We start from the raw sequence: 26,983 nt of genomic DNA on the forward strand, positions 1-26,983 counted from the left end.
GCACCTCCCCTTCCTCCCGCCCGCCCCGCCTGGCCCGCGAGCGCGGTTAGACCGTGCGGAAAGCAGCCGCCGGGCCGCCGCCCGCAGCACCAGACGCTCCGGCGCCAGGACCCAGGACCCTCTGCATCACCTCTCACTGAGCCTCCACCCGGTAAGTCTGAGGCTTGCTTCGGGCTAGTCTGGAACCCTTAGGGAAACTGAGTCTAGAGGCGGTGAGGGAAACGGTTGGGATTGAGAAGAGGGCTCGGAGCTGCCGCGTGTGCACCAAGGTAGCCAAGAATCCGGTCCCGCTCTCTCGGCTTAGACTACGGGCTGTTCACGGCGACGCCGCTCACTGCCCGCAGAGTGTTTGCCCAGGGTCTGACTGAAGGAGTTCCCCCACCTTGCAGCTACCACATCCTGACCATGAATCAGCCACAGTTGTGAAAATAAACTTCAACTCGAGGTCCGCCTCCCGGTTAGCACAGAGTGGGCTTGCTGCCCCGCCTTATTGGCTCGCTTCTAAAGATGCCCGCGCCCGTGGAATAATGCAGGCCATTGCATCCCACTGGCCGACCTGAGTGAGTGACACAGCTCTGTTTCTTGTGGCGACACCTGTCAACCCTATCCTGGGCAAGGATGCTGGGAATGAAGGTGATCTTAGCAGGAAAGCTGAGTGACCCCCAACTATGCCTTGGTGGATTCCCCAGAGGACCATGGGGTGGAGAGTGGTCTATAGGCCTGTCCGTCCAGGCCTCTAACCACCCAGGGCCTCATGTCACATAGCGGCAGGTTGGGCACACTAGGAGTCAGCGGCAAAAATGGCCCTGATCCTACCTGGGCTCCAGGTCAGTGCACCTACTCCAAAGACCGAACACCCACGCTGAAGCTAGTTGGGAAGTCCCTTCTCACTAGGCCTCCTGTGGCATTTGCTTTCCCTGGGCCTCAGTTTCTTCACCTGTACTGGAAGGGTGAGGACAGTGGCTCAGACATGAGCAAACATCTAGATCTCTTCAGGGTGTCACCCAGGGCAGGGGGCATTTGGAGAGCAGACACTTGTAGTAGAAATGGGTGTTTGTTCCAAGGCTGGGGACTGAGACTTCTCCCTGTCCCCACCCATTGGCTCAGGGGCAGCTGTTCAAGTTGACCTAGCAGGGTCCTCCGGGACCAGGTGGGAGTTGACCCTGCCCGGTTCTACCTCCTACCCCTTCCCTAAGGTAGAGACCTTCAGTCCAACACTACCAGGAGGGGCTGCCCTCCACCACCCTACCCAAGCACCACTGCTAGCAAGGGTTCTGCTCCTGAACAGCAATGAGTTAACCTTCAGGTGAGGCCCCTCACTTTGTGGGGGTGCTGATGGCTGTCGGAGCTAATTGCACACATCTCCCTGTGCGGGGACCTGAAAGCACCTACCTTAAATAGACTTGTTCACCTTCTACCAAAGTGCACTTGTTACAGAGGGGAAAGTTTTTGGGCTCCTGAAAGCTCTTGGGGGAGGCAGGAGAATTGCTACATGGTGGGTGCAGGCAGGCAGCTGCTGGCCCATTCTGGGCCAGAATGATGGTGTTTTCTGGAGTCAGCGGAACCCCTGGGCTCTGTGAGGGTGATGGTATGTTGGTTCCTGTGGTCACTACCTGACTCCCCTACTCTGTCTTGCACACAGCAAGTGTCTAATAAGTTCCTCGGCCAGTGGACTTCCTGTGTTGGAGAGGGCATGCCTGCCTCTTTCTAGAGTGAGCTTCAGAGTCAGTCCCCCCAGGCATCCCCCAGGGGCCATAAGAGAATGGGCTGAGGAGCATCTGGTGTGGCTAGGGAGGATGGACTCCCTGTCACTGGAGATGTGAAAATGGGGCCCTATTACGTAGCCTTACCCTGGTAGCCTGATCTACGTGAAGAAGGTCTTGTTGAGAAAGTTCAGACAGCCTGGGCCTTGAGCCAAAGTAGGATCTGTTCAGAGCTACCCACCTGCCCAGCACCCAGCACATGTCACCTCCAGCTGTACAGGAACTGGGTAGGGGAACGTGCCAGCTGCGCCTATGTCCCCTTATGCCCCTTTCCTAAAGTGTGATTACATAAGGAACAGGGCAGGGCTGGTCAGGGTCTCTGCTGGGGCCACCTTCATGCTCCCTCAAGCACTGACCCCAAGCCTGCTTTCCTTCTTCTGATGGTCTGTGAGCAGGTCTGTGTGCTGAGAGCAGACAGGCCGAGGGCTGACGGGACCCATCCGGCCCTTTGGCTCTCATGCCGTCTGGAGAGTATGAGAGCTACCATCTATTTTGACTAGAGGCCCTTAGGATGCCTGTGCTGTAGGCATCAATTCCTTGTACCCACGTCACCTCCTAGGAGGTGGTACCCAGTGATATGACATACAAAACTCTCATAACTTCTCTGCCCCTTATTATGGAGCTGTGAGGATGGGGCCCTAATATGTGGCCTTCACCCTGGTAGCCTGACCTAAGTGAGCAAGTACTCACCCCAGGACAGTGTCTTAGGATGGGGCACTATAGCTCAGAGAATCAGAAGGTCTTGCCCTGGTCAGGTAGCTCCTGCTGAGTCTCTAAATAGGGTGAAGCAAGCCTTCCTCTAGCCTCCCTCTCCCCCAGTGACTATAATTGGACCTGCTGACCCAGATCCCTGGGGCCTGAGCTCATGGGGCACTGGTTGGTACAGTAGAGTATGACTGAGGGGGGTGTCATAGTTCAGGTTCCTATTGCTGTGATAAAACACCAAAAAAACAACCTGAGGAGGAAAGAGTTTATTTCCTCTTACAACTCTCAGGTTCCATCGCTGAAGGGCAGGAACTCAGGCAGGAACCTAAAGGCAGGAACTGAAGCAGAAGCCATGGAGGAGTGCTGCTTACTGGCTTGTTTCTCCTGGCTTGCTCATCCTGCTTTCTTAGGGTACCCAGGACCACCTGTCCAGTGATGGCATCACCCTCTGTGGGCTGGGCCTACCTACATCAATCTATCAAGAAAAATGCCCTATAGACTTGTCCACAGGCAGTCTGATGGAGGCGTTTTCTCCGTTGAAGATCCTCTTCCCATATCAGGCTTGTGTCAAGTTGACTGATAACCAGTCAGGACAGAGGGTGTGCCCTGCATCCCAGTACCCTTCACCACTGTTTGCGGACAGGATGGCCAAGGCTGTTTTCCCGCCTCACCTTCATCATGGCTTTCCTTTCTATGGGAAGCAGACATAGGACAGAGGGAATGGAAGACTCCAGAGGAGGCCAGGTAGCCTCGGCCAGTCTCCTGCCTCTGGCTCACTCCTGTGGCATGTGGACTCCTGGAAGGACAAATGGGCTTGAGGAGAGCAGGCTAGTCCCCTGCAGAGGCCTTGGCAGAGTCAGAATCCCAGGGCAGCAGACCCTGCCAATGCTGTCACGGCATTCCACATGTTTCCAGAGCTGGACTTGGTCAGAGCATCCCAGATCCACATGGCTACTGTATTCCCATGGGCTTGGCCTCATCAGCGAGTGTGGCCTGCACTGACAGAGTTCAGGCTGAGTGGGGTCTGGGGTGTGAGGCTCTTCATGGGTGAGGGGGCCAATGGAAAATTCACATGAAGGAATGGAGCCAGAATCAAAGCCAAGCACTAGGCCAGCCAGGGCCCGGTGGGTCAGGAGGGACTCACATCCCAGCTTAGCATCCCTGACCATGGTAGGCAGAGGCTAGCCTAGGGCCCCAAGCCAGGACTATCTCACATAGGCCCCACCAGCACTGAACAGGATGTTGGCCCTTGCTGGGGGTTGGATGTGGCCTAAAAGCCATCTGGACCCCTCCAAACTTGGTAGAGCAAACTGGCATATCAGTGACTCAGTCTCCCTGCTGGCTGGTCCAGGCTCCATGAAGCCCCGGGCTGTGGTCCTCACGTGCAAACTCAGTCCCTCATCATCCCCATGTCCTCTTTCCTGCTCCAGACACAGCTCTACTGCTCTCTGTACCCACAGCAGGGAGGTAGACATCTGTTCCCGCCTGGCCCAGGCTGGGAGGAGGGTGCTACCTGTCCCACGCCTCTCTCTGCCCCACTTCATGTACAGACACGAGTGGTCTGAGAACAAGACTTACCTCTCTCAGGGGCACCTGCACAGACAGCCTAGAGCTACAGACAAGAGGGGCTGGCCCCTGGCGACCCTGCAGAATCCTGCAGCTGATTGCAGGGAGGTGGGCTGTCTCTCTAAGAGGGATCGGAGACGGGGGTCACCTCTGAGAAGAGTGAAGGGTAAGCAATAGAGATGTGGTGCTTGCAGGCCTGACAGTTGTCAGACGGACAGTGCTGGGTCAGCCAATCCATGCTGAGTGCCCAGAGCTCCCTGGTGACCGTCCTGGCTACTGCACAAATCAGAAAACCCAAGTCCAGAGTGGGCTGGCTCTTGCAGGAGCTCTGGTGTCCTCATTTTCCAGCCAGTACTGTGAGCAAAACATGCACCTAGGCTGAGGATCTTGCTCGCCCGGTTGGGCCTGACAGGCTCCCTGGCTGTGGGGCCGGGTGGCTGAGGAATGCTGAGCAGGGGCCCGGGAGACTGGAGCACTAAGCCAAGTAGATGGAGTCAGACTGTCGGGGCAGAGCTGACCCTGTGCGGTAGTTACAGTTAGAGTGGCATTATTTTCTGACAACCAAGTGACCGTGGCACTGGCAGTGACGGTGACGCGCTTGTCGTCCTATGGAGACAGAAACGGGAAGTCCGTAGGGTTGTCCAGCAGGTCGGAGGTGAAGCCCTCCTCACATGGGCACAGCCTTGTCTTCTCCGTGAGCCCTGGCTGCTGCCCCTGGCCGTGCTGGAGGACACAGCGCAGTCCTCTCTGTTCTCAGTACATCTTTGTTCTCCTCGCCCCTGGAAGGGAAGCTTGGAGCTGGACACTGGCAGAGGGTGGAGACCGTGGTCTGGCATGTGGGTGGACAGGACAGCTTTCCCATCCTGGGCATGGGCAGGGCTGAGGCCCAACTCTCTGAGGGCAGACCAGCACACAACACTTGCCACGTGAATCCTGAGGAAAGTCTGTCCTACCCAGGTTGGGAGAGGCCCTGCCAAAAACATCTGTGGGATCAGAGGGCACACGGGGCCTGTTGGAGGAGGAATTTCCAAGTATATCTGATTTTGGAGAGAGAGAACCAAAGCAGATGGATTCTAGGGTGAGGCTGAGATCCCCATGGCCACAAACCCCTGCATGCAACCCTGCAGTTGGGAGGAAGCTGAGGTTAGGAGCTGGGGTCAGTAGCACACTAGCCCACAGCGGTACCCTGCCTTCCCGTGGAGCCTGGCAAACCCAGAACCTCAGATCTGCACACCTCTCCTGTCCACTGGAGGGGCTTGGCCACAGGAGGAGCTGCCCAGGCCCCTGTGCTCAGAAAGTGCCCTCACGAAGGGCCACTAGATTCCTCTGTCCCCTATGCCTCTCTTCAGCCCCCAGAACTTCAGGAATGTCTGGGGGGGCCATGCTGTCCTTGTACTTCATGCAGCTGGGGAGACAGGCAGAGAAAGGGGCCTCTCTCTGGTGACATCGCAAGCCTGGGACAGCTGGAGTCCCCACATCATCCCAGAGCGGGTGGAAGTGAAAACAGCTTCCTGGCGTGGGTGCCTCCACCCTTCCTGTCTCCACCTTGCCTGAGTGAACCTCCTGCAGAGGAGGAGGACGGAGACCACCCCAGCCTGCCCACAGGACCCCAGCACCAGCTGCTCTGTGCACACCCTTCTCAGCGGGAGCAGGGCAGAGGGGAGCCCCCTAGCCCTAGCAGGCATTTCCTGTTTACTATTTCTGTGGCCATTCAGGCAGGTATCTTGGTGACAGTCCAAGTGTTAACTCTAGTTCAAGTCCCACAGCCCTGTCTGTTCTTTCCCTGACAGTGCCGAGGGCCCCTTCGTGCACACTTCCTCCTTGGGACCCTATATCCTGGGCCGTATACTAAGGTGGTCCAGTGCGATCCTCACTCTCCTTGCATACCATAGGGAACCCATTCTGAGCCACGGTGACAAGTGGAAGTGGGCTGTTGCGCTGCTTGGACAGCCACCGGGCCTTACACGTTCCATGTCTGTGGATGGAGGGACGTGGATGGATTAAGTCTTTTGCTCCCTTGAGGCCTGCTGTGCATATAGGCTGCCTTACCCGGAGTTGAGCCTTAGGCTAGCTGAGGTCCCCAAGGGGCTCACAGTCTGGTAGGAAGATGACCTACCTGCTGAGAACTGAGACTGGATGGGAGAGGAGGTAATAGGTTAGGGTAGGACAGGGGCTGTCCTTGAGCCTCAGGAAGCTACCCCGAATGTGTGCACTTCTGTAAAACCAAGGGTTGTCAAGCAGTGGAAAATCTGGGCTCCTCAAAGAGCTAAAAATACAGTGTGGCAGCCCCTGCCACCCAGTTCCGGAATCCCGCTTCTGCGTTTCTCCCTCCCACCCATGGAAGACAAGCTCACTCCTTTGTGTTCCCCCCAACCCTCCACTGGCTCTGAGCCCAGAAACACCCCAGGCCTTATTCTGGTGCTGGCAAGGTTCGCCCCCAGAGCTGCCTCTCTACCCCTAGGCAGCAGCCCCTCCAGGGGTCCCCTACCTAGCCTGTGCCTGCCCTAGCCACTTACCCCTGCATTGGCTCATCAGCTCCTCAGTGCTAGCAGTCTCTTGCAGGGGTGCAGATGGCAGCACCTACCTCCCCAGGGCTTAGGTGCAAAGCCTGGCCTGCTGCTCCTCAAGGGATACCTGAACTGTCTGACATATCTGAAAGTCCCAATGTAACTGGCTGCAGGGCCTTCTGGCTCCTGGAACTATATATAGTCTATGTTTCCTGGATGTAGCAATGAGGAAGTTGAGATGTGGGGTCCTGTGGCTCACTCAGATTCCCTAATGTGTTGGGACACTACCACCACCCTTTTGGGTGCCAGGGGACCCATGCAGGGCTTCCTGCTACTCTGTGTGCCTTGGTTTCTCTGTTTGCGTGGCATGCTGGGTAAGTGGAGTTGGTCCTCCACGCCCACTCAGCTCACATCTGATTACTAGGCAGGGGCGGAAGCCTCTGGAGTTCCATGAGTCAGAGTAGCTGCCCAGGCATGTGGGATGGAGGTGCGGGCAGCTCCATGCCAGCCTGGCCTAGAGCTTGTGGAGGAGGCAGCCAACTATTACTGAGAGCCACCCTCCCAGGAAGTGCCCTGAGGCCTGCAGGTCCCAATCCTCTCCTTTCTGGGAGTCTTGTCAGTGCTCAGATCTGGCTGGTCACCATAGACCCTGAGGGAGACCCCGACTTCATGAGTAGTCTGTAAGTGGAAGGCCTAGCCTGTGCCTGTAGAATAAGAAAAAGTAACCCTTAAAAACCATGTATGTGGGCCGGGTGGTAGTGGCACACGCCTTTAATCCCAGCACACAGGAGGCAGAAGCAGGTGGATCTCTGTGAGTTCAAGGCCAGCCTGGGCTACAGAGTGAGTTCCAGGAAAGCTGCCAAAGCTACACAGAGAAAACCCTGTCTCCAAAAAACAAACACACACACACACACACACACACACACACACACACACACACACACGCATGTATGTGGACTGGGGAGATGGCCACTGTTAAGAGCACTGGCTGCTCTTCCAGAGGACCCTAGTTCAATTCCCAGCACCCACATGGTGGCTCACAACTGTAACTCCAGTTCCAGGAGATCTAGCATCTTCACACAGACATACATACAGGCAAAACACCAATACACATAAAATAAAGACAAATTTTATATATATAAAAGAACCTTGTGTAAGATGGGCATGGTAGTGTGCACCTTTAATCCCAGTACTCTGTAAGTTCAATGTCAGCCTGGACTGTTTAGCCATTCACAGGCTAGCCTGGGGTACATAGTGATACCCTGCTTTTAAAAGAGAAAAAAAGCCCACAAAACAATAACAACACATACATGAGTAAAGGACACGCTGCCCTGAGCCCCTGGATCTAGGAATTTTATATGCAGAGGCCCCACCTACTGCAGTCTCATTAGTGCTGAGTGAACTGTGTAGGCAGATGGGACAGTCTCCGTGTCCTGGTCCCCATCTGCCCAAGTTTGGGCTGCAGAGCTAGCCCTTCCACCCTGGGATGCTGACTGGGGAAGATGGGGCCATCCCCTACACCTTGGGCAAAGCCAGGGTATCCAGCCCCTCTGAGTCTCTACCAGGTCACTTGGCCCCAGAGCTGGCAGTGGGAGGGCCGGTCATCCCCAGATGCCATTAAAACAGCTTCATGCCAGCTGTGGTGGCACACGCCTATACTCCCAGCACTTCAGAGGCACGGGTAAAAGGTCAGGAGTTTGAGGGGCAGTCTCAGCTACATAATAAGTTTGGGTCCAGCCAAGAGGACATGAGACCCTGTCACAAAACAAAACCAGCTGCAGGTATTCCACCTGTGCACTCTGACCCCTGGCTCTGGTTCCGTGTGGGTCCCACTGCCACCAACCCATTCTGCAGTGAGAGCAGAGAGAGGCCAGTGAATTTCCCTGAGACACACAGGCAACAAACAGAGAGGTTCCGCCCCAGCCTTGTTTGGTACCAGTACCTTCCTGGGTATTGTTCCCCAGGTCCCCCCCATGCAGGTGAGTCTTCTATGCAGAAGCTGTGCTCAGTCTGCAGTAGTGAAGGAGTGGGCCCCAGGTTTGAGAGCAGGTAGGAGAGGGGGAGCTTTGTAGTTCTGGGCGGGGTTGGGGGGCGGAGACGAAGGCTCAGGATGCCTCATGGAGGCCAGCCAGAAATGGGACACCCTATTGCTTAGATTTGCCTTTCTCTGGTTGGTCCTGAGTTGGCGCCATGGACACAGGTGATGAAGGCTGTCAGTCATTAATCAGGTCCCAGCTGTTGACCTTCCCGGCCAAAGCTGATGGACTGTGGAGTGCCCAGGTGCTGTCACAGTGCTGGGCCATGTCACCTGTGCACATTCAGGGTCATCCTACAGAGAGGTAGGAAGCCTGGCAGATGCCACAGAGGAAGGAGAGTGCTCCTCACTTTGGCACCCTGGTTTCCAGCCAGACTGGCTCTCCCAGGTGGACACAGTCATCGCTAGGGCTTTTGGGACATAGCCTGGTTACCCGGACACAAGTTGCCCAGGAAAGCGAGCATGAATCTCCAGGGCCCACCCCGACAAGCACAGGGAGGAGCCCATCAGGGAGTGAATCCACAGTCCTTGGACAGGGTACACACAGGGCAGGAAGACTGGGTGGTGCCAGAGGGGCAGTTGTGAAGCAAGCAGGGTACCCTGACCTTTGTGTCTGGGGGCCTCAGGCCTGGGGCACAGTGACTCTGCTGATCCTGTTGTCCCAGAAAGATTGGGTGGGTTCAGCATGAAACTGGGGCTCCTGGCCAGAGAACTCTGGATGCCAGGGGCCAGGTCTGGGTGAGTTCATACTCTGGCCACTCAGCCTGTGCCAAGGGGACAGGGCCTCTGGCCAATGGAGGCAGGGATGGGCGTGGAGAGGCCAGTTCTAGGCACCTCTTCAGGCAGCACAGAAGCTGGGGAGTATGCAGAGAATGTGAACACAGTACCAGACTCCCTTCACCAGCTTCGTTCTGTGATAAAGCTCCCACACCTACTACCAAGACGTACTTCAAGGGTGTAATGCTGCCCAAGAGACCATGTCCAGGCTGGCAGCTGGCAGCGGGGATGAGAAGTTGGAGTCAGGGCCCTGAATGGGTAGACAGAGGTGGCCGGAAAGTCTTGCGCATCTGGGTGAGTAGATTGCTGAGTGGCTGAAAGGGCCTAGGACTTGGTGGAAGCAGAGATCAAGGGTGGGACCCTGGGTTCCCCACCCAGTGAGGTGTAGCACAGGACCAGACTGATCTCCCTGGACATTACCCTTACCTACAGGCAAGAAGAACAACCCAGCCCAGTTTCAGGCAGAGACGCAGGGGAAGAAACTGAAGATAAAACAGGAGTAGCTGGATTGAAACCCACCAGTAGGTCTCCAGGCCAATCCCTGCTACTCACCGGGCTGCTTGTAAAAGGGACCTACTGGCCACCAGCATTTGAACAGGTGGAGAACGGGGAACCAGGCAGGGGCTCGGGCAGGCATGTTCTCCATCCGTGACACCCACCCAAGGCAGCAGGGCCTCAAGTGAGGACAGCAGACACCTGGGACCCAGAACCACACTGGCAAAGTGCCTGAGCTCACTCCATTCAGAGGATGGGCTTCTGGGTACCTCTTTGGCCTGAGGTCTCCCCTTCCGTGAGAGAGCTGAGTAAAACCCGATACCAGCCTCCCAGCATTCAGTGGGTTCCAGGAACACTTGCAGGGTCCAGAATTGTGAATGTGAGCATAGTACCAGCCTCCCTTCACCTGTTCAGCAGGTAAAATGTCTGTCCTGAGTCCAGTGGAGAGTGCAGGACTGGGCCCTTGGGATGGGTACGACTGTGGGAGTTTGTCCCACTAAGCCCTTTCCCTCAGTATTTTCCTCCCACGGCTCCATGATGCCTTTCGCAGATGCTAAATATAAGATCCCAGCCATACATGGTTGCAGGAGAGCCTGGGATGCCCCTGACCTTTGAAGCTGTCCCCAGGGGCTGTGAGGGGCCAGCGGGGCCTAGGAGATGGCCCAGGAGAATTGCATGGATGGAGGAGACAACAAGAGTGCAGTCTGTTTGTCTGCAGTTACTCTTTGAGGAAAGGCATGACTTGGAGAGTGTTTTAGGCCAGACTTGCTCCCCGCACTCTACTAAGTTGGAGTTAGGCCTGTTGCTAGTGAACCAGGTAAAACTCTCTGTGTCCAGGGACTTACTTTCTCTCTGGGTACACCCACCCACAGACAAGCCGAGACCAGGGGAAGCTGCCACCCCCTCCATTAAGCCCTGGGCACCACACTGTGTCCTCAGCCTGCTCCTGTGACTCGCCCCTCCTCCCACCCCCACCATCACCCCCACCCCCACTTTGGCTGTGGGCAGTAGGGAAGTGCCTGGAGCCAGATAAGGGAGCCTCAGAGATGCTGTTTTTATTGCACCATCACCATGATGCCATGGCATTCCAGCTAGTATGGCGGCCTGCTGCCTCCCCCTGGCTCTCCCAGTTGAACTGGGGTTTGTCAGGACAGCACAAGCTCATGCCTCCATACCCAGGCACAGGTCTCTAACGGAGCTGCCTCTCATTGAGCCTTGGGGTCTTTGTGCATATGCTACGACTTTCCTGTCTGTTATTCAATTCAGATGGAGCAAGAAGAGACCTTTGTCAGGGTCAGGAACAAAGTACCTGTCCCAACTTTCCACTATTGACTGGGCCACAAGCCAGAAACCTAAAAGAGAAACTGAGGCAGCAAACAGTGCCTCCACTTGTCAGTTATGGCCAAGCTGGCCTCCGAGCTCTTAATCTGTGGGTCATTTCTATCCTCTGGTCAGGCTGATGGCCCTGTCCTTCTCTGTTCCTGCAGTTCAGCAAGATGTCTGTAAAGGAAGGCGCGCAGCGCAAGTGGGCGGCGCTGAAGGAGAAGCTGGGGTCTCCAGAATCTGACCCCACAGAGGCCAACCTGGAGAGCGCAGAGCCTGAGTTGTGCATCCGGCTGCTACAGATGCCCTCCGTGGTCAACTACTCGGGCCTGCGCAAGCGCCTGGAGAGCAGTGATGGCGGCTGGATGGTGCAGTTCCTGGAGCAGAGCGGCCTGGACCTGCTGTTAGAGGCTCTGGCGCGACTGTCAGGGCGTGGTGTGGCCCGCATTGCAGACGCCCTGCTGCAGCTCACCTGCATCAGCTGTGTGCGTGCAGTCATGAACTCACAGCAGGGCATCGAGTACATCCTCAGCAACCAGGGTTACGTGCGCCAGCTCTCCCAGGGTAAGCAGTAGGCCAGTGTGTGAGGGCAGAGGGACCTGGGGGCTGGTCAGGGAAAGCTCAGCCCTCAGGTGAGGAAGGTGGAGACAGCTCACCCCATTCAGGCCACCTGAGGCCTTCCACCAGCTGCCTCTAGTGTGCTCAGTTCTGTGACCTTATGCTGGCTCCACCCTCTGGCCTCTAGGTCCTGGGTACACAGAACAGGTCCTCACATACACTGCTTGGCTCCAAGCCTGGTAACAGTGTAGCCACTGTCCTGCAGGCCTGGTCCACACCTGCTAAAGATATCACCCTCTGCCTTTCAGCACCATCTCTGGTCCCCACCCCTCTCTCTATACCCAGTTGGCCACCCCTGGCCACGCCTCCTGATTCTGCCTTTGCATACCTCAAGACCAGCTTTATCTTCTGGCTTATTGCAATGCCTTGTCTGTGACAAGAAAACCAAAGTAGATAGTAGTCTCTGTCCCTCAGTGGAAGCAGCTAGGTCCCACTGGGGCTGAAGACCTTCTATAGAGCAGTGACTGGTGAGATGGTGTCTGTGTGAGCAAGGGAACCAGAGGTTACCACATGTATCTAACCCAGGACCCACACCAACTGTACTCTGTCTCCCCAGCCTAGACCTGATTGTACCCCTCCATCAAGTCCTTTGTGGCTGTTCTCAGTACAGCCAGATGAGAAAGCACCCAAAGACTTCCTTTGCTCAGGATAGTGAAGGCAGGGGCTCACGGGATGATGAGGCATCCCAGGCTGTCAGGATTGCAATTGCTGTCCAGTTTGGAAAACATAGAACCTGGAGCTAGCTGCAAGGGTGGCACCAGACTGGGCTGGGCCAGGCCGGACCAGGCTCTGTAGACTCTGGAAACCTACCCTTGCCTTCAAGCCCTTTCCTGAAAGGGCCTGTCTGTGGCCCAAGAGGCAAAGTCAGGGTACTGGGAAAGATGGGTATGGCAAAGCCTGGGCCTGGAACTTTAGCTGGGGTTGGCATCCAAGGCTGCAGCACTGGATTCAGATCACAGGTGTGGTAAAGACCGATGGGGAAAGCGAGACAGTGGGCCTGCTGAGACGTTCCTGACCCTCCACAGCCCTGGATACATCCAATGTGATGGTCAAGAAGCAGGTGTTTGAGCTGCTGGCTGCTCTGTGCATCTATTCCCCTGAGGGCCATGCGCTGACCCTAGATGCCCTGGACCATTACAAGGTGAGTAGTGGGGGCCTGGGCCAGTGGCACCGGATCTGCTGGAGCATATCCTGATCCTGCCCAACCTACAGACGGTGTGTAGCCAGCAGTACCGCTTCAGCGTCATCATGAATGAGCTCTCAGACAGTGACAACGTGCCCTACGTGGTCACCCTGCTCAGCGTCATCAACGCCATCATTCTGGGTCCCGAGGATCTCCGCACTCGTGCCCAGCTGCGGAGCGAGTTCATTGGTAAGTGCCCTCACCTGCTGGCCAGGCATCTAGAAGACCTCCAAAGTGCCTCCTGGGCCACACTCCCTGAAGAAATGGGACCTGCAACAGATCCTGCCCCTACCCCACAGCCCCTGGGACTCCAGGGTAAGGCGCTGTTCCAGGGTCTGCGTCCTTCCTACCACCACCTCCTAGGGCAGATAGGACAGCAGTGCTGAGGGTTCTGTTTTGAAGCTGGCTGGGTGGTGGGGCAGATGGGTGGCCTGCTTCCAACTCCAGCTCTACTCCTTCAGGCAGTGGCCACTGACAGGCACTAGCTTGTGTCTAGACCTTGTCCCCTCTGGAACTTTAAGACTCCCTGATGGCCTTAAAGGAGGGAGAGGGGACATAAAGGAGAGTCAGGAGGCATGTGGCCAGGAGCTGGAGGCAGGGAGAGGCCAAAGGCAGTTTCCAGACTTTTCTAACCCCATCCATCCATCCCAGGGCTCCAGCTGCTGGATATTCTGACCCGGCTACGGTGAGTCCCTGTTGTGGCTGGCTGTAACAGCTGCCCCCTCCCCAACCCTTCCTTGGGGTTCCGGCCACCTGGCCCAAGCAGTGTCTCCAGAGGGCCTAGGGGTTTCTTCCAGGAGTGAACCTAGGACTCAGGCACTGCCCAGAGCCAGATTGCCAGGTTAGCTCAGGATTCAGATGCACAGCTGGCCATAGCTGTGGCATAGGACTTACTTCTGCTGACGGTTGCTCACCTCGCCCTGAAACTCGGGTGTAACACAGCCCGGAGTTTGTCTGTAGACCCTGGAGTCTCCAAAGGCAGCCCATGTAGTCGAGAACCCTAGTCCTGACTACAGTCAAGACAGACCCCACTGGGGGCTCTTTGCCTCCAAGAAGTCAGCATGAGCAACCTTACAGACTCTGCTGTGTGTAACTAGCCCAGTGCAAAGCTCTGGGGCCTGTCCCCAGGTGGGTAGTGAGGGGGTCAGTTATTGGCCAGGCTGAGGTGATGGCAGCACCTGGCACCAGTATACACTCTTGGCATCTGACTCAGGCTAAGCCCATCCCCTCTCAAGTTTCATGGTGGTCTGTCTCAAGTGTGATCTTGCCTGTGTTTTCTTTAACCCTCTCCATGAGGGCCAAACCTCACCTGTACCTGTCATGAGAATCTATGCTGCCCCATCCCTGAACATACCCAGGTGGCCCCTGGGCAGCCTGGCAGGGTGGGAGACTCAGATCCACTAATTACCATTCAAACTGCCCTTCTTGCTGCCATGCCACAGGCTGGCTGCGGCACACTGGGCCCGGCTAGGAACCCTGCCCAGTGTGCTCAGGGGGGCTGAGTAGAGGTAGCTACATGCAGCCTGGATCTGTGGGGAAGGGTCCCGTGGGACAGCAGCTCAACTGGTTGTCCTTGTCCCCTAGAGATTTAGAGGATGCTGACCTGCTGATCCAGCTGGAAGCCTTCGAAGAGGCCAAGGCAGAGGATGAGGAGGAATTGCAGCGTGTCTGCGATGGCGTCAACATGAACAGCCACCAGGAAGTCTTTGCCTCCCTCTTCCACAAGGTGGGGCTTGGCTGTCTAGGGCCAGGGCCTCTGCTTCCGTCAGATGGCCCCCACGATGGCCGGGCACAGAGCTGGGGTTGTAAGGCAGAGGCTGTGTTGTCCTGGTAATGGTGGCATGCAGGACAAGCCTCCAGAGGTCAAAGCTGTCCAAGTTGGCCGTGCCTTCCTGTGCCTCAGCTAGGCAGTCATTACTGGGGACTTTAGAGAGTTTCAGTGCCAGGTGAGGGGTCAGGAGATGGAGTTTACGCGCCCCCCAGTCCCCATCATTGAACATGACAGCTCTCATTTGGGGATGACGGTGATAGGTAGAAATTAGGGATGCCACTTAACATCTCATGGCATGTAGGGCGACGTGTTACCACCAGTAACACAAAGAGCTCTGCCTCTGAGTCACCCATCACAAGGACTTTAATGAAGTGAAGGGGCCATAGGATAGGATGCCCCCGGCCCACAGGCTGGTGGGAATCAGCCTGCCCACGGGAGGGGATAGCCATCTACCTGTCTGTTTTGGTTAACACAGGTGAGCTGTTCCCCAGTGTCAGCCCAGCTGCTGTCGGTACTGCAGGGACTCATGCACCTGGAGCCTGCTGGCCGCTCGGGCCGGCTGCTCTGGGAGGCCCTGGAGAACCTGGTGAACCGGGCTGTGCTCCTGGCCAGTGATGGTGAGAAGCTGGGAGGGCATGGCATTCGGGGCCACACAGCCTGGTGGGGAGACCTGAGGTCTTTGGCCGCGTCGTGGGGGCCCTGTGGGGAGGTGGCCTCCCTTTGCCCATTTCCCTCTCTGGCCCTCTCCCTTGACCTTGCATATTTCCTTCCTGCAGCCCAGGCTTGCACCCTGGAGGAGGTGGTTGAGCGGTTGCTGTCCATCAAAGGGCGGCCCCGACCAAGCCCCCTGGACAAGGCCCACAAGAGTGTCCAGGCCAACCTAGGCCAGAATCAGGGCAGTTCCTCCCCAAACACTACCACTCCCACAGCCAAAGTGGAAGGCCAGCAGCCACTAGTGGTTTCTACCTGCCAACACGTGGGCAGCATCCAGACCTCCAGTGATGACGTAGCTCCACAGCCAACAGCCCTTGAACAGGCAGCCTCACCTCTACCTACCCCACCGCTCTCCAGCTCCACCCCTGTACTCCCCTCACCCCCCCCCCCCCCCCCCCTGCCAGGCCCAGGGGCCATATCTCTCCGCCCAGCACCCCCAGCACCCCCTCCACCCCCACCCTTGCCACCCCCCTTGCCAGCCTCAGGGACCATATCTACTCCCCTACCCCCCCCACCACCTCCCCTACCAGGCTCAAAGGCCATATCTCCCCCAGCACCTCCGCCACCTCCACCTCTGTCTGACGCCTGGAGGACCCTGCCCCCCCCCCCCCCCCCACTCCCTGGCATGGGGTGCCCACCTCTCCCCCCTCCCCCTCCCCCACTGCCTGGAGCAGGCGGGATCCCTCCCCCACCTCCTCCCTTGCCTGGTTCCTCTGTCCCCTCTATGGTGGGTGCTGTGGAGGAGATCATTGTGGCTCAGGTGGACCACAGCCTGGGCTCAGCCTGGGTCCCCAGTCACCGAAGGGTGAATCCACCCACACTGCGTATGAAGAAGCTGAACTGGCAGAAGCTGCCATCCAATGTGGCACGAGGTGAGCCCATGTTCCCAGCCAGCCTCCGAGCGGGGTAGGCGCATACTGGTCATCTCTCCTGTGAGTACTCACCATTCATGCAACCACCTTTGCTCAGTGGGGACAGCCAGGCCCCTGTCAGGGCTCAGTTCTTATGTGTATTGCATGGAACTTAAAGCCACCTCAGAGCCCTGTGGGTCATAGGTGCCTGCTGCCAGAGGCCCTGCCCCGCCTTCCTCTGTAAGGCTCTCTGTGTAGTGCCCTAGGTGCTCAGGGAAGGCCAGCCAGCGAGAGACCAGGTCAGCTACCAGCGTGGATGTGTATGCCCACATGCATACACATAGCTTGACTACAGCTTGGAGGCTGGTCTCTGGGCTCCAGTTCAGTCCCCAGAGGCCTTGGCTCACCTGCCTTTGGACCCACAGGCCCACATTAAGGATGAGTTTCAGCAGGTTACCTTGCCTGTCTCCCCTGCAGAGCGCAACTCCATGTGGGCCACACTGAGCAGCCCCTGCACAGAGGTGGTGGAGCCTGACTTCTCCAGTATCGAGCAGCTGTTCTCCTTCCCCACGGCAAAGCCCAAGGAGCCCTCTGCTGCCCCCATCAGGAAGGAACCCAAAGAGGTAAGAACAGTGAGGGAGCCATCGCCTCCCAGGGTTGGAAAGACCCACCCTCCAGATACCAGCTAAAGGTTGGTTTTCTAGGTTACTTTTCTGGACTCCAAAAAGAGCCTGAACCTCAACATCTTCCTGAAGCAATTTAAATGGTGAGTGAGGGACATAATGTTGCTGCCAAACTTAGCCCCAGCCAAGCGGCCAGCTCTGCCCTGAGCCTCCCAGGTCTGCCCAGCAGTGCCCTCTACAGGCTGGTCAGGTCCATGCATGCTCCATCCCCAGGGCAGGAGACTGTGGATAGGTGCCACAGACTGTCTCATTTAAGATTCTATAAACTGGGGTAAAAGTGAGGCCCAGAAAATCACTGAAGGTAGACTCCTAGACCATAAGAAAGCTGTGGCCAAGTCAAGGGAAAACTATGCCCTGCCTCCCAGTTTCTAAACCCTTACCTAAGAGCTCCATGGATGCCCATCAGCCACCCCCATCTCTAAGCATGGCAGGGGACAAGGGGAAGTGGGAAATTCATGCTTCTCAACCTCGGTCCTCACCCTCTCCAGCTCCAATGAGGAAGTCACTACCATGATTCGGGCTGGAGACACAACCAAGTTTGATGTAGAGATTCTCAAACAGCTCCTAAAGCTCCTTCCAGAAAAGCATGAGGTGAGCTGGGGCCCAAATCAACCAAAGAAGTGGGGATAGCAAGGTCCTGACCCACCTCACCCCAGTGGAGAGCCGCTGGAAGGCTGGGAGCCCCCATGGAGCTTCATGAGGAGCCCGAAGTAGGCAGGTGTTGGGCAGGCAGACAACTGGTTCCTACGTGTGACATCCATGCAGATTGAGAACCTGCGGGCATTCACTGAGGAGCGAGCCAAACTGGCCAGTGCTGACCAATTCTACATTCTCCTCCTGGACATTCCCTGGTGAGCAAAGCAGCCCTGGGATCCTGCTTAGCCTGTGGGGAAGGAGAGCTGGAGTGAATAGAGCAGGAGCCAAGCTTGGGTGAGGAAGAAGGGGTCAGGAAGGCAGCTGCACACAGTCCCTAGGGCCCCGAGAATGAGTCATCTAGTCTGCATCTAAGTGTCACCATGTACCTCGTCCACTCTCAGAAAGCAGAGGCGGCCTCTTAAGTTCTGAGGCCAGAGTCAGAATTCTGAGACGCTCCAGGCCCCCTGGGCTGCCACCCAATTACCCAGGCCTTACTTCTGTCCTGGGGACAGGCCTAGAAATGTGCATGTTCCCAGGCCAGGCCATGGGGACCCCTCCCTCAGCCCATCCACCAAAGGCAGAGCATGTTCCCAGTGGCAAGCATGGTGCAGCCTCCAGGCCCTAACCCCCTGCTCTGCTGCACCAGCTACCAGCTGCGGGTGGAGTGCATGATGCTTTGTGAGGGCACGGCCATCGTACTGGACATGGTGCGGCCCAAGGCCCAGCTGGTGCTCACCGCCTGCGAGAGTGAGTGGGGCCCAGAAGCCTACGGGGCTGGGAGGGACAGGCCTGCCACATGTCAGCCCCTGTTATAGCCATGTCATGATGGCCACTGAGAGCTGGTAAAGTGCTGCCTTTCTCCACTGAAACCCATGGTCACCTCTGCGGCTTCCACATGGCACACATGAGTGAGGATACATAGTCCAGACTCGCAGGTGTAGTATACATTTAGATATATTCAGCTGCTCCCATGCAGACAGAAACACACGGCATATATACATAAGTGTACATGCCCCTTCTGTGAATGAAGAACGATGGGGACCTGCTTGGCCACCAGATCAGGGACACAGATGGGCTCCCAAGGACAGCTCACTTCTCTCAGGCACAGAGCCAGGAGTGTCCTTCCTGCAACCCAAGGAACAGGGACCTGAGAACTAGGGTGGCCAAGGATTGGAAGGGGCTCCTCTAGCATTCCAGAGTCCTCACCCAAAGAACATGTAATGGCCATATACCTTCCGGAGTTGAGGGTTCAGCAAATGTGGAACGTTGCAGAAAGTTGTTTTGAGACTCCCTGCACCTGTTGGTGAAGGAGTTCCTAGTCCCCCGTAGCCCCTGCCTTGTGTCCTCTCTGGTGCTGTGATGGGCCTGGGGTCAGGAGGCAAGGGAAGCAAGCACCCCCTGGACCCTGGAGGCTTTGGCCTTCCTTCAGCCCTGCCCATCTGTCACAGGCCTGCTCACCAGCCAGCTGCTGCCTGTCTTCTGCCAGCTGATCCTCAAGATCGGGAACTTCCTCAACTATGTAAGTCAGAGCCATCCTGTAGCTCCCCTCCCACCACACCCCGGGAGTCAGGGGACTCATCCCCTGTCCCTCACAGGGCAGCCACACAGGAGATGCAGATGGTTTCAAGATTAGCACATTGCTGAAGCTCACAGAGACCAAGTCCCAACAGAGTCGCGTGACGCTGCTACACCATGTGCTTGAGGTGGCCTCTGGGGACCCTGCTGGGTGGGGCGCCCCCTACTCATGCCACCCCCTACTCTGGCCTTGGGCCCATTATCCCAGAGACTGAGCCACAATACTGCCCATCCCTAGCAGGCCTTACCTACCACCACTACTTATCAATTGGAACAGGCCCTCTTCTCTCTCCAGGACATCCATCCATCTCTGGAAAGCAAAAATGTTAGAAGATAACAGGCCCATGGCAGGATGTTCGAGGCCCCGGGAGGGTCAGAGGGCTGGTGGAGGTTCTACCCAGGATTGTGCAGGGTGATATCCATAGGCTCAGTGGGGTCAGTAGGATCTTACTGGGAACATTGTGTTACAGGAAGTGGAGAAAAGCCACCCAGACCTCCTACAGCTGCCACGGGACCTGGAACCACCTTCTCAAGCTGCAGGGTGAGTGCTCCCGCCAGCCTAACGCCTTATAGCAGCTCAGGCCCCAACCTCTGATCCCAGCCTCCTTGCAGCAGGGCCTGGCCACAACTGGCTTGCAGCCCTGTGCCTCAGGACCCCCTACCCCAAAGAATGCTGACTCATTTTGGAACAGGACCGTGTCCGCTCTAACTGTGTGACTTAGATCAGAACGTGAAGCCTAGAAGGGATGAGGTCAGAGTCTGGCACAGCCTCTCTACAAAGTGAAACTTCACAACAGCATAAGCTAGGTCATGCCTCCTCATGATACAGATGAAGAAACTGAGGCTCAGGGAAGTGGTGTCATCATCCTGGAGCCTCACCACCCAGCAGAGAGGCTAACTGGACACCAGCTCCAGAGTCTATGCTCCCATGCTCCACTGCCCTGGGAGCTTTTGGTCCAGCAGCTGCCGGGCCTTAGGGCCAATCAGTCAAGAATGGCAATGGGTCCGACAGCTGGGCTAAGGTTCCCAGGTATGCCCAACATGGCACAGGCCCTGCTTCACCATGAGGGGCCAGTATCCTAACAGGACAGGCTGGTTTGAGTGTCCACAGAACAGACACCTAACTCACCACACAGAGCCCTCAGGATTGGCTTCTGGGACCTGCCGTGTGAACATTGTGATGGGCGCGGGGTCGGCAGTGGGGTGTGTGAAGAGGGCTAACATAGTCTCAGGGACTGTGCAGTCAGGGGCCCATTGTGACTGGTTGTCAGCTGATGCCTGATGTATCTTGCCAATCTTGCCCCTCGGTGCCTTTCAGAATCAACTTGGAGATCATCCGCTCAGAGGCCAGTGCCAACCTGAAGAAGCTTCTGGAAACAGAGCGGAAGGTGTCCACCTCAGTCCCTGAGGTGCAAAAGCAGTATGCTGAGCGCCTCCAGGTAAGCTGGGCAGTGGAGTCCGGTGGCTGGCCGAGGAGGCTTCCCAGTACAATCCAGGGAGGGACACAGACCCTGGGTGTCCAGGACCATGTGGAGCGAGTAGGTGGGTGAGCAGCTCTGCTGTGAGCACAGGTCAAGGGGACAAGAGAGCCTGAGTCAGCAGAGAGCTTCTCTGGTTCCCAATCTAGTGTTTCCTGCAGGGTATGGACTCCGTGGCCCTAGGCTAAAGCTCCCAGGTACATCCAGCATGCCACAGGCCCTGCTCTACATGGAGACCTCTGCCCAAGCGTCCTGTGCCCAAGGCCTCACCTGCATGATCCCCTAGCTCACTGGTAGTGACTGAGACTTATGTCCCTAGGCCAGCATTGAGGCCTCTCGGGCACTGGACAAGGTGTTTGAGGCCATTGAGCAGAAGAAACTGGAGCTGGCTGACTACCTGTGTGAAGACCCCCAGCAGCTGTCTCTAGAGGACACGTTCAGCACCATGAAGGCCTTCCGTGACCTCTTCATCCGTGCCCTGAAGGTGTGGTAGGCCCGGGAGGAGTTAGGGGATGCCTGAGACCAGAGTGGGGTTCCCAGCCAAGCCAGGCAGAAATTGCTCCTTTGTTCCCAGCTGTGGATAGGTATAGCTGTGAGCCCCACCCTACTTGTCCCTTGGTATACCCACTGTGGGTTACTGAGTTGGGTGGCAAGGCTCCTGTCTGTCTGAGCAGGAGAACAAGGACCGGAAGGAGCAGATGGCAAAGGCAGAGAAGAGAAAACAGCAGTTGGCAGAGGAAGAGGCGCGGAGGCCGAGGGGCGAGGATGGGAAGCCTGGTGGGTCTCGGGGGCAACTGGGAACAGTGACAAGCCTTGGGATCCAGGTGGGGTGCTCTCCCTCCTCTCCCGAGCCTTGCAGTGCTTCCCCAGCTCTCCTGGGGGCCCCTGGGGTGGCCTAGGGTCTCTGAGCGGCTCTCTGAGGTCTGTGGCTCTGCAGTCCGGAAGGGGCCTGGGAAACAAGAAGAAGTGTGCGTCATCGATGCCCTGCTGGCCGACATCAGGAAGGGCTTCCAGCTACGGAAGACAGCCCGGGGCCGAGGGGACACTGAAGCCTGCGGCAGAGTGCCTCCAGCAGATCCTCCAAAGGCCGCAGAGCCTGGTGAGACCCAAGGTGTGACCTTCTTCCCATTCCCTCACCGCTTACCTGTGCTTGCCTCCAGGAAGCCCTCTGGGACCCGAGCTGCTTCTACACACACTGCCCTGGAGACACTAAGGGGAGGTGAGGGTGAAGGCCCCATTGGCACAACTCGGAAAAGGCCTTCTGAGAGGGCTGTGCCTCTCCTGGACATTGTCTTTATAGCCTTTGAGTGGCCAGGAGATGTGGAGTTGGTGGTCCACTGATGGAGTGAGTTCAGGGCACCTGAGGTGTTAAGACAGGCAAACCTTAGGAAGGGCTCCACTACTGGGACTCTGGAAGTGGATGGTTTTTATGGCCTGTTGGGTATGGCCCTAGTCTCCTGTGTATGGCCAGAATGAAGACGCTGCCCCTGCTTTGGCCCATAAGAAACCTTCCTGAGGGTCCTTGAGATTGATGTTTGGAGTAGTTTAGGAAGGCTTGGGGTCAGCAACACGTCCAGGTTGGGACCAGAATGCCTAAGAACCTGGCCCTTGCGCTTCACTGATCTGTCCCTCCATCCACAGCAGCTACCAGCAATCCCACACAAGGCACAAACCACCTTGCCCCGGAGCCAAGCTTGGATACTACAGCAGCTGGCGAGGCACAGGGCTGGGACCTTGTGGACGCTGTAACCCCCAGCCCCCAGCCCTCCAAGGAGGAAGGTGGTCCCCCAGCCCTGGAGAGGCGTTCTTCCTGGTATGTGGATGCCAGTGACTTCCTGGTCCCTGAAGATGCCCTGAATGCCCAGCCCTCTGAGGGGGTCTGGCCAGTGACTCTGGGAGATGATCAGGCCCTGAAGCCCCTCGAGTTCTCTAGCAATAAGCCTCCTGGAGTCGAGAGCTCACACCAGGATGCTATGGATCCTGAAGCCTTGTGGGGTGTCCACCAAGCCAAGGCTAACAGCATAAGAGAGGGACCAGAGGATACAGCTGAGCGCGGCCACAGCACCCACCTCCCCTGCACAGGCCCTGGAGAGGATGAGGATGAGGCCGACACAGCCCCAGAATCCGCACTTGACACGTCCCTGGACAGGTCCTTTTCTGAGGATGCAGTGACAGATTCCTCAGGGTCTGGCACCCTCCCCAGGGTCCGAGGCCGGGTCTCAAAGGGGACGAGCAAGCGAAGGAAGAAACGCCCCTCAAGGAACCAAGAAGGTAACTGGGAAGTGGGCTGTGGTGAGCAAGCTGGGGGGCATATGGGTCTGGCACATGGTTAGAGCGGATTGTCCCACAACAGAGCCTGGGACCTCTCCCTGCCATCCAGCTGGTCTCTCCCCTATCCCTGCGGGTACTACAGGCTCAACCAGCGTCCAGGAGAGAGGGTGATTCAGTGGGGACACAGCACTTCACACAGAGGGCGGCTTTGGGGGCCACTGCCAGCATCACCCTCACCGGCAAAGTCCTGCCTTCACACCCCTTCTGCAGGGAGTGGAGCAGGGTGGCCCTGTGCTCTTGCTGCTGCGGGGTGGTTGGCACTAAGTTCCTGGGTGTCTCTGCCTTTGTCACCGTGACCAGAGAGTCTGGGCTTTGGTCTGGCGGTTTGTCTCTGCCCCTGACCAAGAGTGTTGGCATGGCTAGCTTGGCCCCCTCAGGTCCTACCACCCTGAGTTCAGGGCTGCCCACCTGTGATAAGCTGATGAGTGTGTTTCTTTTATTTGAAAGCAGAGTTTGCCCCTGATTCTGATGATAATAAAACAAAAAGGCTGTGTGTGATCCAGTGAGGTACGTACGCAGCCTGGCTTGTGCTGACTAATAGCAGCGGGTGCTGGGGCCTCAGCCTGCTGCCTGGCCCTCCTGGGCACTAACCTAGCTTCTCTCCAGCCCTCTGGGTATATCAGCAAGCCCCAACCTTGGTTCTTGGTGGTGGTGTCTTTGCTGTTCCTGCCTTGCTGGGGAAGGCCCAGCTGCCAAGCCTTGCCTGCCCAGGGTCTTTTCTTCCCCAGCTGGACACAACCTCAGAGCTGGACTCCAAATGGGTTTCCCAGAAGGGTAGATAAATCCAAACTGGGCCCCCTGTAGGGAGTGGGTACAGTGTGGGATCTTTGGGGATGACTGTTTCTTGGTCCTGCAGGACAGACTGAGGTTGTTCCTATCCGTGTCTTGGTCCTACCCATGGCCATGGTAACTCTGCAGCTTTACTAACCTAAAGTCCCCAGAAGACACCATCCCTCTGCATGGGGCCAGTCTTCCCAAGACTATTCCAGCTCTCCCATGGTCCAGGTTAAGGCCAAGCACACGTCCAAAGAGACTGTAAGGAAATGGATGTCTCAAGTAGTGCAGATGCTGCCAGAGGCAAAGGTGCATGAGCCTCCCCTCCCTGTAGCAGAAACAGTAAGGGGTCAGTTTAGATGTCAAGTCTTCCTCATATGTGCCATGTGGGTCTTCTAGACCCCATTCATGGCAAGACAGCCAGGGCCAGTGACCTGGCCCAAGAGGTTAGAGATGCTGTTGGACCAGCTTGGGCCCTGCTCCATGGCCAGACTTCACGGATAGAGAAGGCCCAGCTTATGACAAAAAAGCCTGGCCCTATCGTGAGCTGTGAGGCCAGGATGAACAAATGCCAAGCACCTCTGGCCATGCTCAGGGACCCTGGGTCTGCCTGGCACTTTGAATCCGCTGGCCACTAGACTAAAGTCTCAGGATCAAGGTACAAGGATGAGGGGTGTTAGTTCATTGTAGGCAAGACCCACAGTGGGGTCAGAACTCCATTACTCTTGGGGCTCAGCCTACACATTATGATTAATCCATATGAGTCTATTTAATGGGTAATAGGGATTTATTCCATTTCAAGAGGTCATGTACAAAGGCAAGAAGCACACCGCCTCTTTCAGACCACATAGCCCAAGGCCAGGGGCGGAGCAAATACCTGCACTGTGTTCTTCCCTCGATTTTCCAGTGCTGTTGTTAATCCTGCATATGGACTGCCCCATTCTGTAATGCCTTTTGATGGAGACCAGCTCCTGTATCCCTGGATCAGCATCCTCTCCATGCTGAGTACCAGACTTGCTACACCCCTGGCCTGGTTGTTGGTTAATTTCCCCACTCCCTGTGGATGTCCTGCTAATACCCTGGGTGAAGTTTTGACAACCAGCTGCAGCTCCACTCATTTCTCCACACTGTCTTGAGCAGATTCTCAAACTCAGTCCTCGGGGGGGGGGGGGGGGGGTGTGCCTGGAACTCCACCCACCACTGGTGGAAAAGCAGGCTTTTTAGGCAGCACAGAGTGTGGGGGGCGGGGTTCCCACAGGGGCAGGTTGGTAGCAGTTCAGGTATGTAGCTGCCAGCCCAGGGCCCTCCCTGGTCGGCACCCAGCCAGGGAGAAAGCAGGAAGGACCAAGTCCCAATGCAGGTTGGTGAGGATAGATAGTGGGCATGGGTCTGCGATGTGAGAAGTAGCCCACACGGACCCCACTGCAGACGGATCAAGCTAAGGTACCAAGCCTGGCTAGGACAGCCTCTACAGGAGCAGCCTGCTGGTATCACCTTGGTTCCATCCACTCAGATGAATACTGCTGCCCCAGAAAAGAACCTCGAGTCAGAGTGGACCTGGATGTGCCTGGGCAGTGGCAGTGAGACCCTGTGGTGGGTACCTATAGCTTTCTGAGAAAGGCTACTCCTGATATTGTCATTTCCTTCCTCCACAGGCCTCAGGTCCAGGCCCAAAGCTAAATGAGTGCCCTCAACCGCTCAGCACAGCAGCAGATGCTGGATGTGCTGCCTGGAGAGGCTCTTCGGGGCCAGGCTGGGACTGGGCCCCCGAGAAACCAAAACTCCGTGCCTTACCCAGCCAGGATCCTTGGAAGCCTTGGCTATTGATGTTTGGACTGGCCTGGCATCACCCTGGACCACCTGCACGCCTCTAGCCTCACAATCTGCTTTGCAAACCACTACCCACCCCCTATCGCATGCACCAGGGTGGGAGGGAGCCTCCTGTCCGGCTCTAGGGAGATGGGTGGGAGGGAGCCTCCTGTCCGGCTCTAGGGAGATAGGTGCAGACACCAGCAATGGGCTGCAACATCCCCAGCCTGTCTCCATGGCTCAGTTGATTTTTAGCTGAGTACTGTTTTCTGCATCTTTATTCTGCTGTGGCTGAGTTGGGGATAGTGAGGGCCTAAGGGAGGCTTGCTGGCAGTGCTTGGGTGGGACCTAGCTGGTAGGCCCCAGGGGACAAGACAAGCTGAATAATGGATGGTGACCACAGCAGCTGCCATCTCCCTCAATGTCTGCCCAGCAAGGAACAGGCTGCCCCTGCTCAGCCCCTTTGCCCCCACTCCTAGGTATGCACTGTTGAGTCTGGAGTCCAGCAGGCATTCTAACCAATAAAGATTAACCTTGTCTGCCATGGCTGTTGCATGTACACCATGGGAATGAGTGGTGACATTGTGGAGAGGGTCTGGCTCCTGTGGGACTCCCTGGTGGGACTACATGGAGGGAAGTGAGTGGGAGAAAGGCAGGGTGGGAGGTGCATGGTGGAAAGATGGATGGGTGAGCCAGTGAAGGTGTGGTGACATATGAGTGGCCAAGAAAGTCTACTCTCCTTCCAGATGTGGAAGAGGAGCAGGTGAGGAGGCACCAACCTGGAGTTTGTATCCAAAGGGCAGGACCTGGGCCCCGTGCACAAGTGATCTGGGTCTCCAGACGTAGTCATCACCCCTCATGCCCCGCAGCAGATAGCAGGGTGACACCTGAAGACATGAACTGACAGTCTTCAGCAGGTTGTCACCTGCCTTTGCAAGGGGCGGTGGGCTGGCTGGGGTGCAACAAATATCACAGCTTTCAAACACCTGAGTGGGTGATTGGACAGCTTGGTCATAGAGCATGGGGCCAGTGATGTCCTTGGGCAACAGTGAGCAGGTGCAGGCCATGTTCCTCAGAGACCCTCTGTAAAGGAGGGTGTGCCCTGTGCCCTAGGTCCCTGCCAGTGGGGATCCCAGCCCAAGAGGGAAGTAGGGACCTGGGGCATGGAGGCAATGTTGGGGCTCATGTCACTACCCGTGATCAGGCACCTGCTGGCTGGCCTGGCCCAGCCCTCTGGAAGCTGCTGGGTTGTCTGCCCCTCAGCCAGCGCAGAGTATCCCTAAGTACTATCTGGGACCCTGTTCCCAGATTCATAGGAAGGTCACACAGTGCAGCCACGCCTGGGCTCCCGATAGTCAGCTGTAGCCCTCCCTTGCTTCATTTAAACAG

At 56.8% G+C, this 26,983-nt stretch overlaps 1 protein-coding gene across 7 annotated transcripts; it reads left to right on the forward strand.

The window, feature by feature from the left end:
* Positions 1-26,138, forward strand: Inf2 (inverted formin 2). Of its 7 annotated transcripts, none has more exons than XM_036206056.1 (24): positions 1-151; positions 11,336-11,735; positions 12,815-12,930; positions 13,002-13,161; positions 13,624-13,657; positions 14,557-14,698; positions 15,219-15,360; positions 15,520-16,329; positions 16,786-16,931; positions 17,013-17,074; positions 17,480-17,582; positions 17,757-17,842; positions 18,274-18,374; positions 19,076-19,146; positions 19,223-19,330; positions 19,673-19,743; positions 20,521-20,641; positions 21,000-21,164; positions 21,355-21,457; positions 21,618-21,791; positions 22,322-22,951; positions 23,034-23,118; positions 23,462-23,518; positions 25,441-26,138. In XM_036206056.1, the coding sequence occupies exons 2-23, from the start codon at positions 11,345-11,347 to the stop codon at positions 23,472-23,474; spliced, it is 3,834 nt and encodes a 1,277-aa protein (XP_036061949.1). In that variant the 5' UTR covers positions 1-151; positions 11,336-11,344; the 3' UTR covers positions 23,475-23,518; positions 25,441-26,138. The 7 variants fall into 7 exon arrangements, with proteins under 7 accessions (XP_036061949.1, XP_036061945.1, XP_036061950.1 ...); XM_036206052.1 differs by lacking the exon at positions 1-151 and adding an exon at positions 9,580-9,647 and having other exon boundaries at positions 22,325-22,951; XM_036206051.1 differs by lacking the exon at positions 1-151 and adding an exon at positions 9,581-9,647.
* Positions 26,139-26,983: the final 845 nt, after the last annotated feature.

This window comes from Onychomys torridus, chromosome 14 (genome assembly GCF_903995425.1).
Source record: "Onychomys torridus chromosome 14, mOncTor1.1, whole genome shotgun sequence".
Classification (NCBI taxonomy): domain Eukaryota; kingdom Metazoa; phylum Chordata; class Mammalia; order Rodentia; family Cricetidae; genus Onychomys; species Onychomys torridus.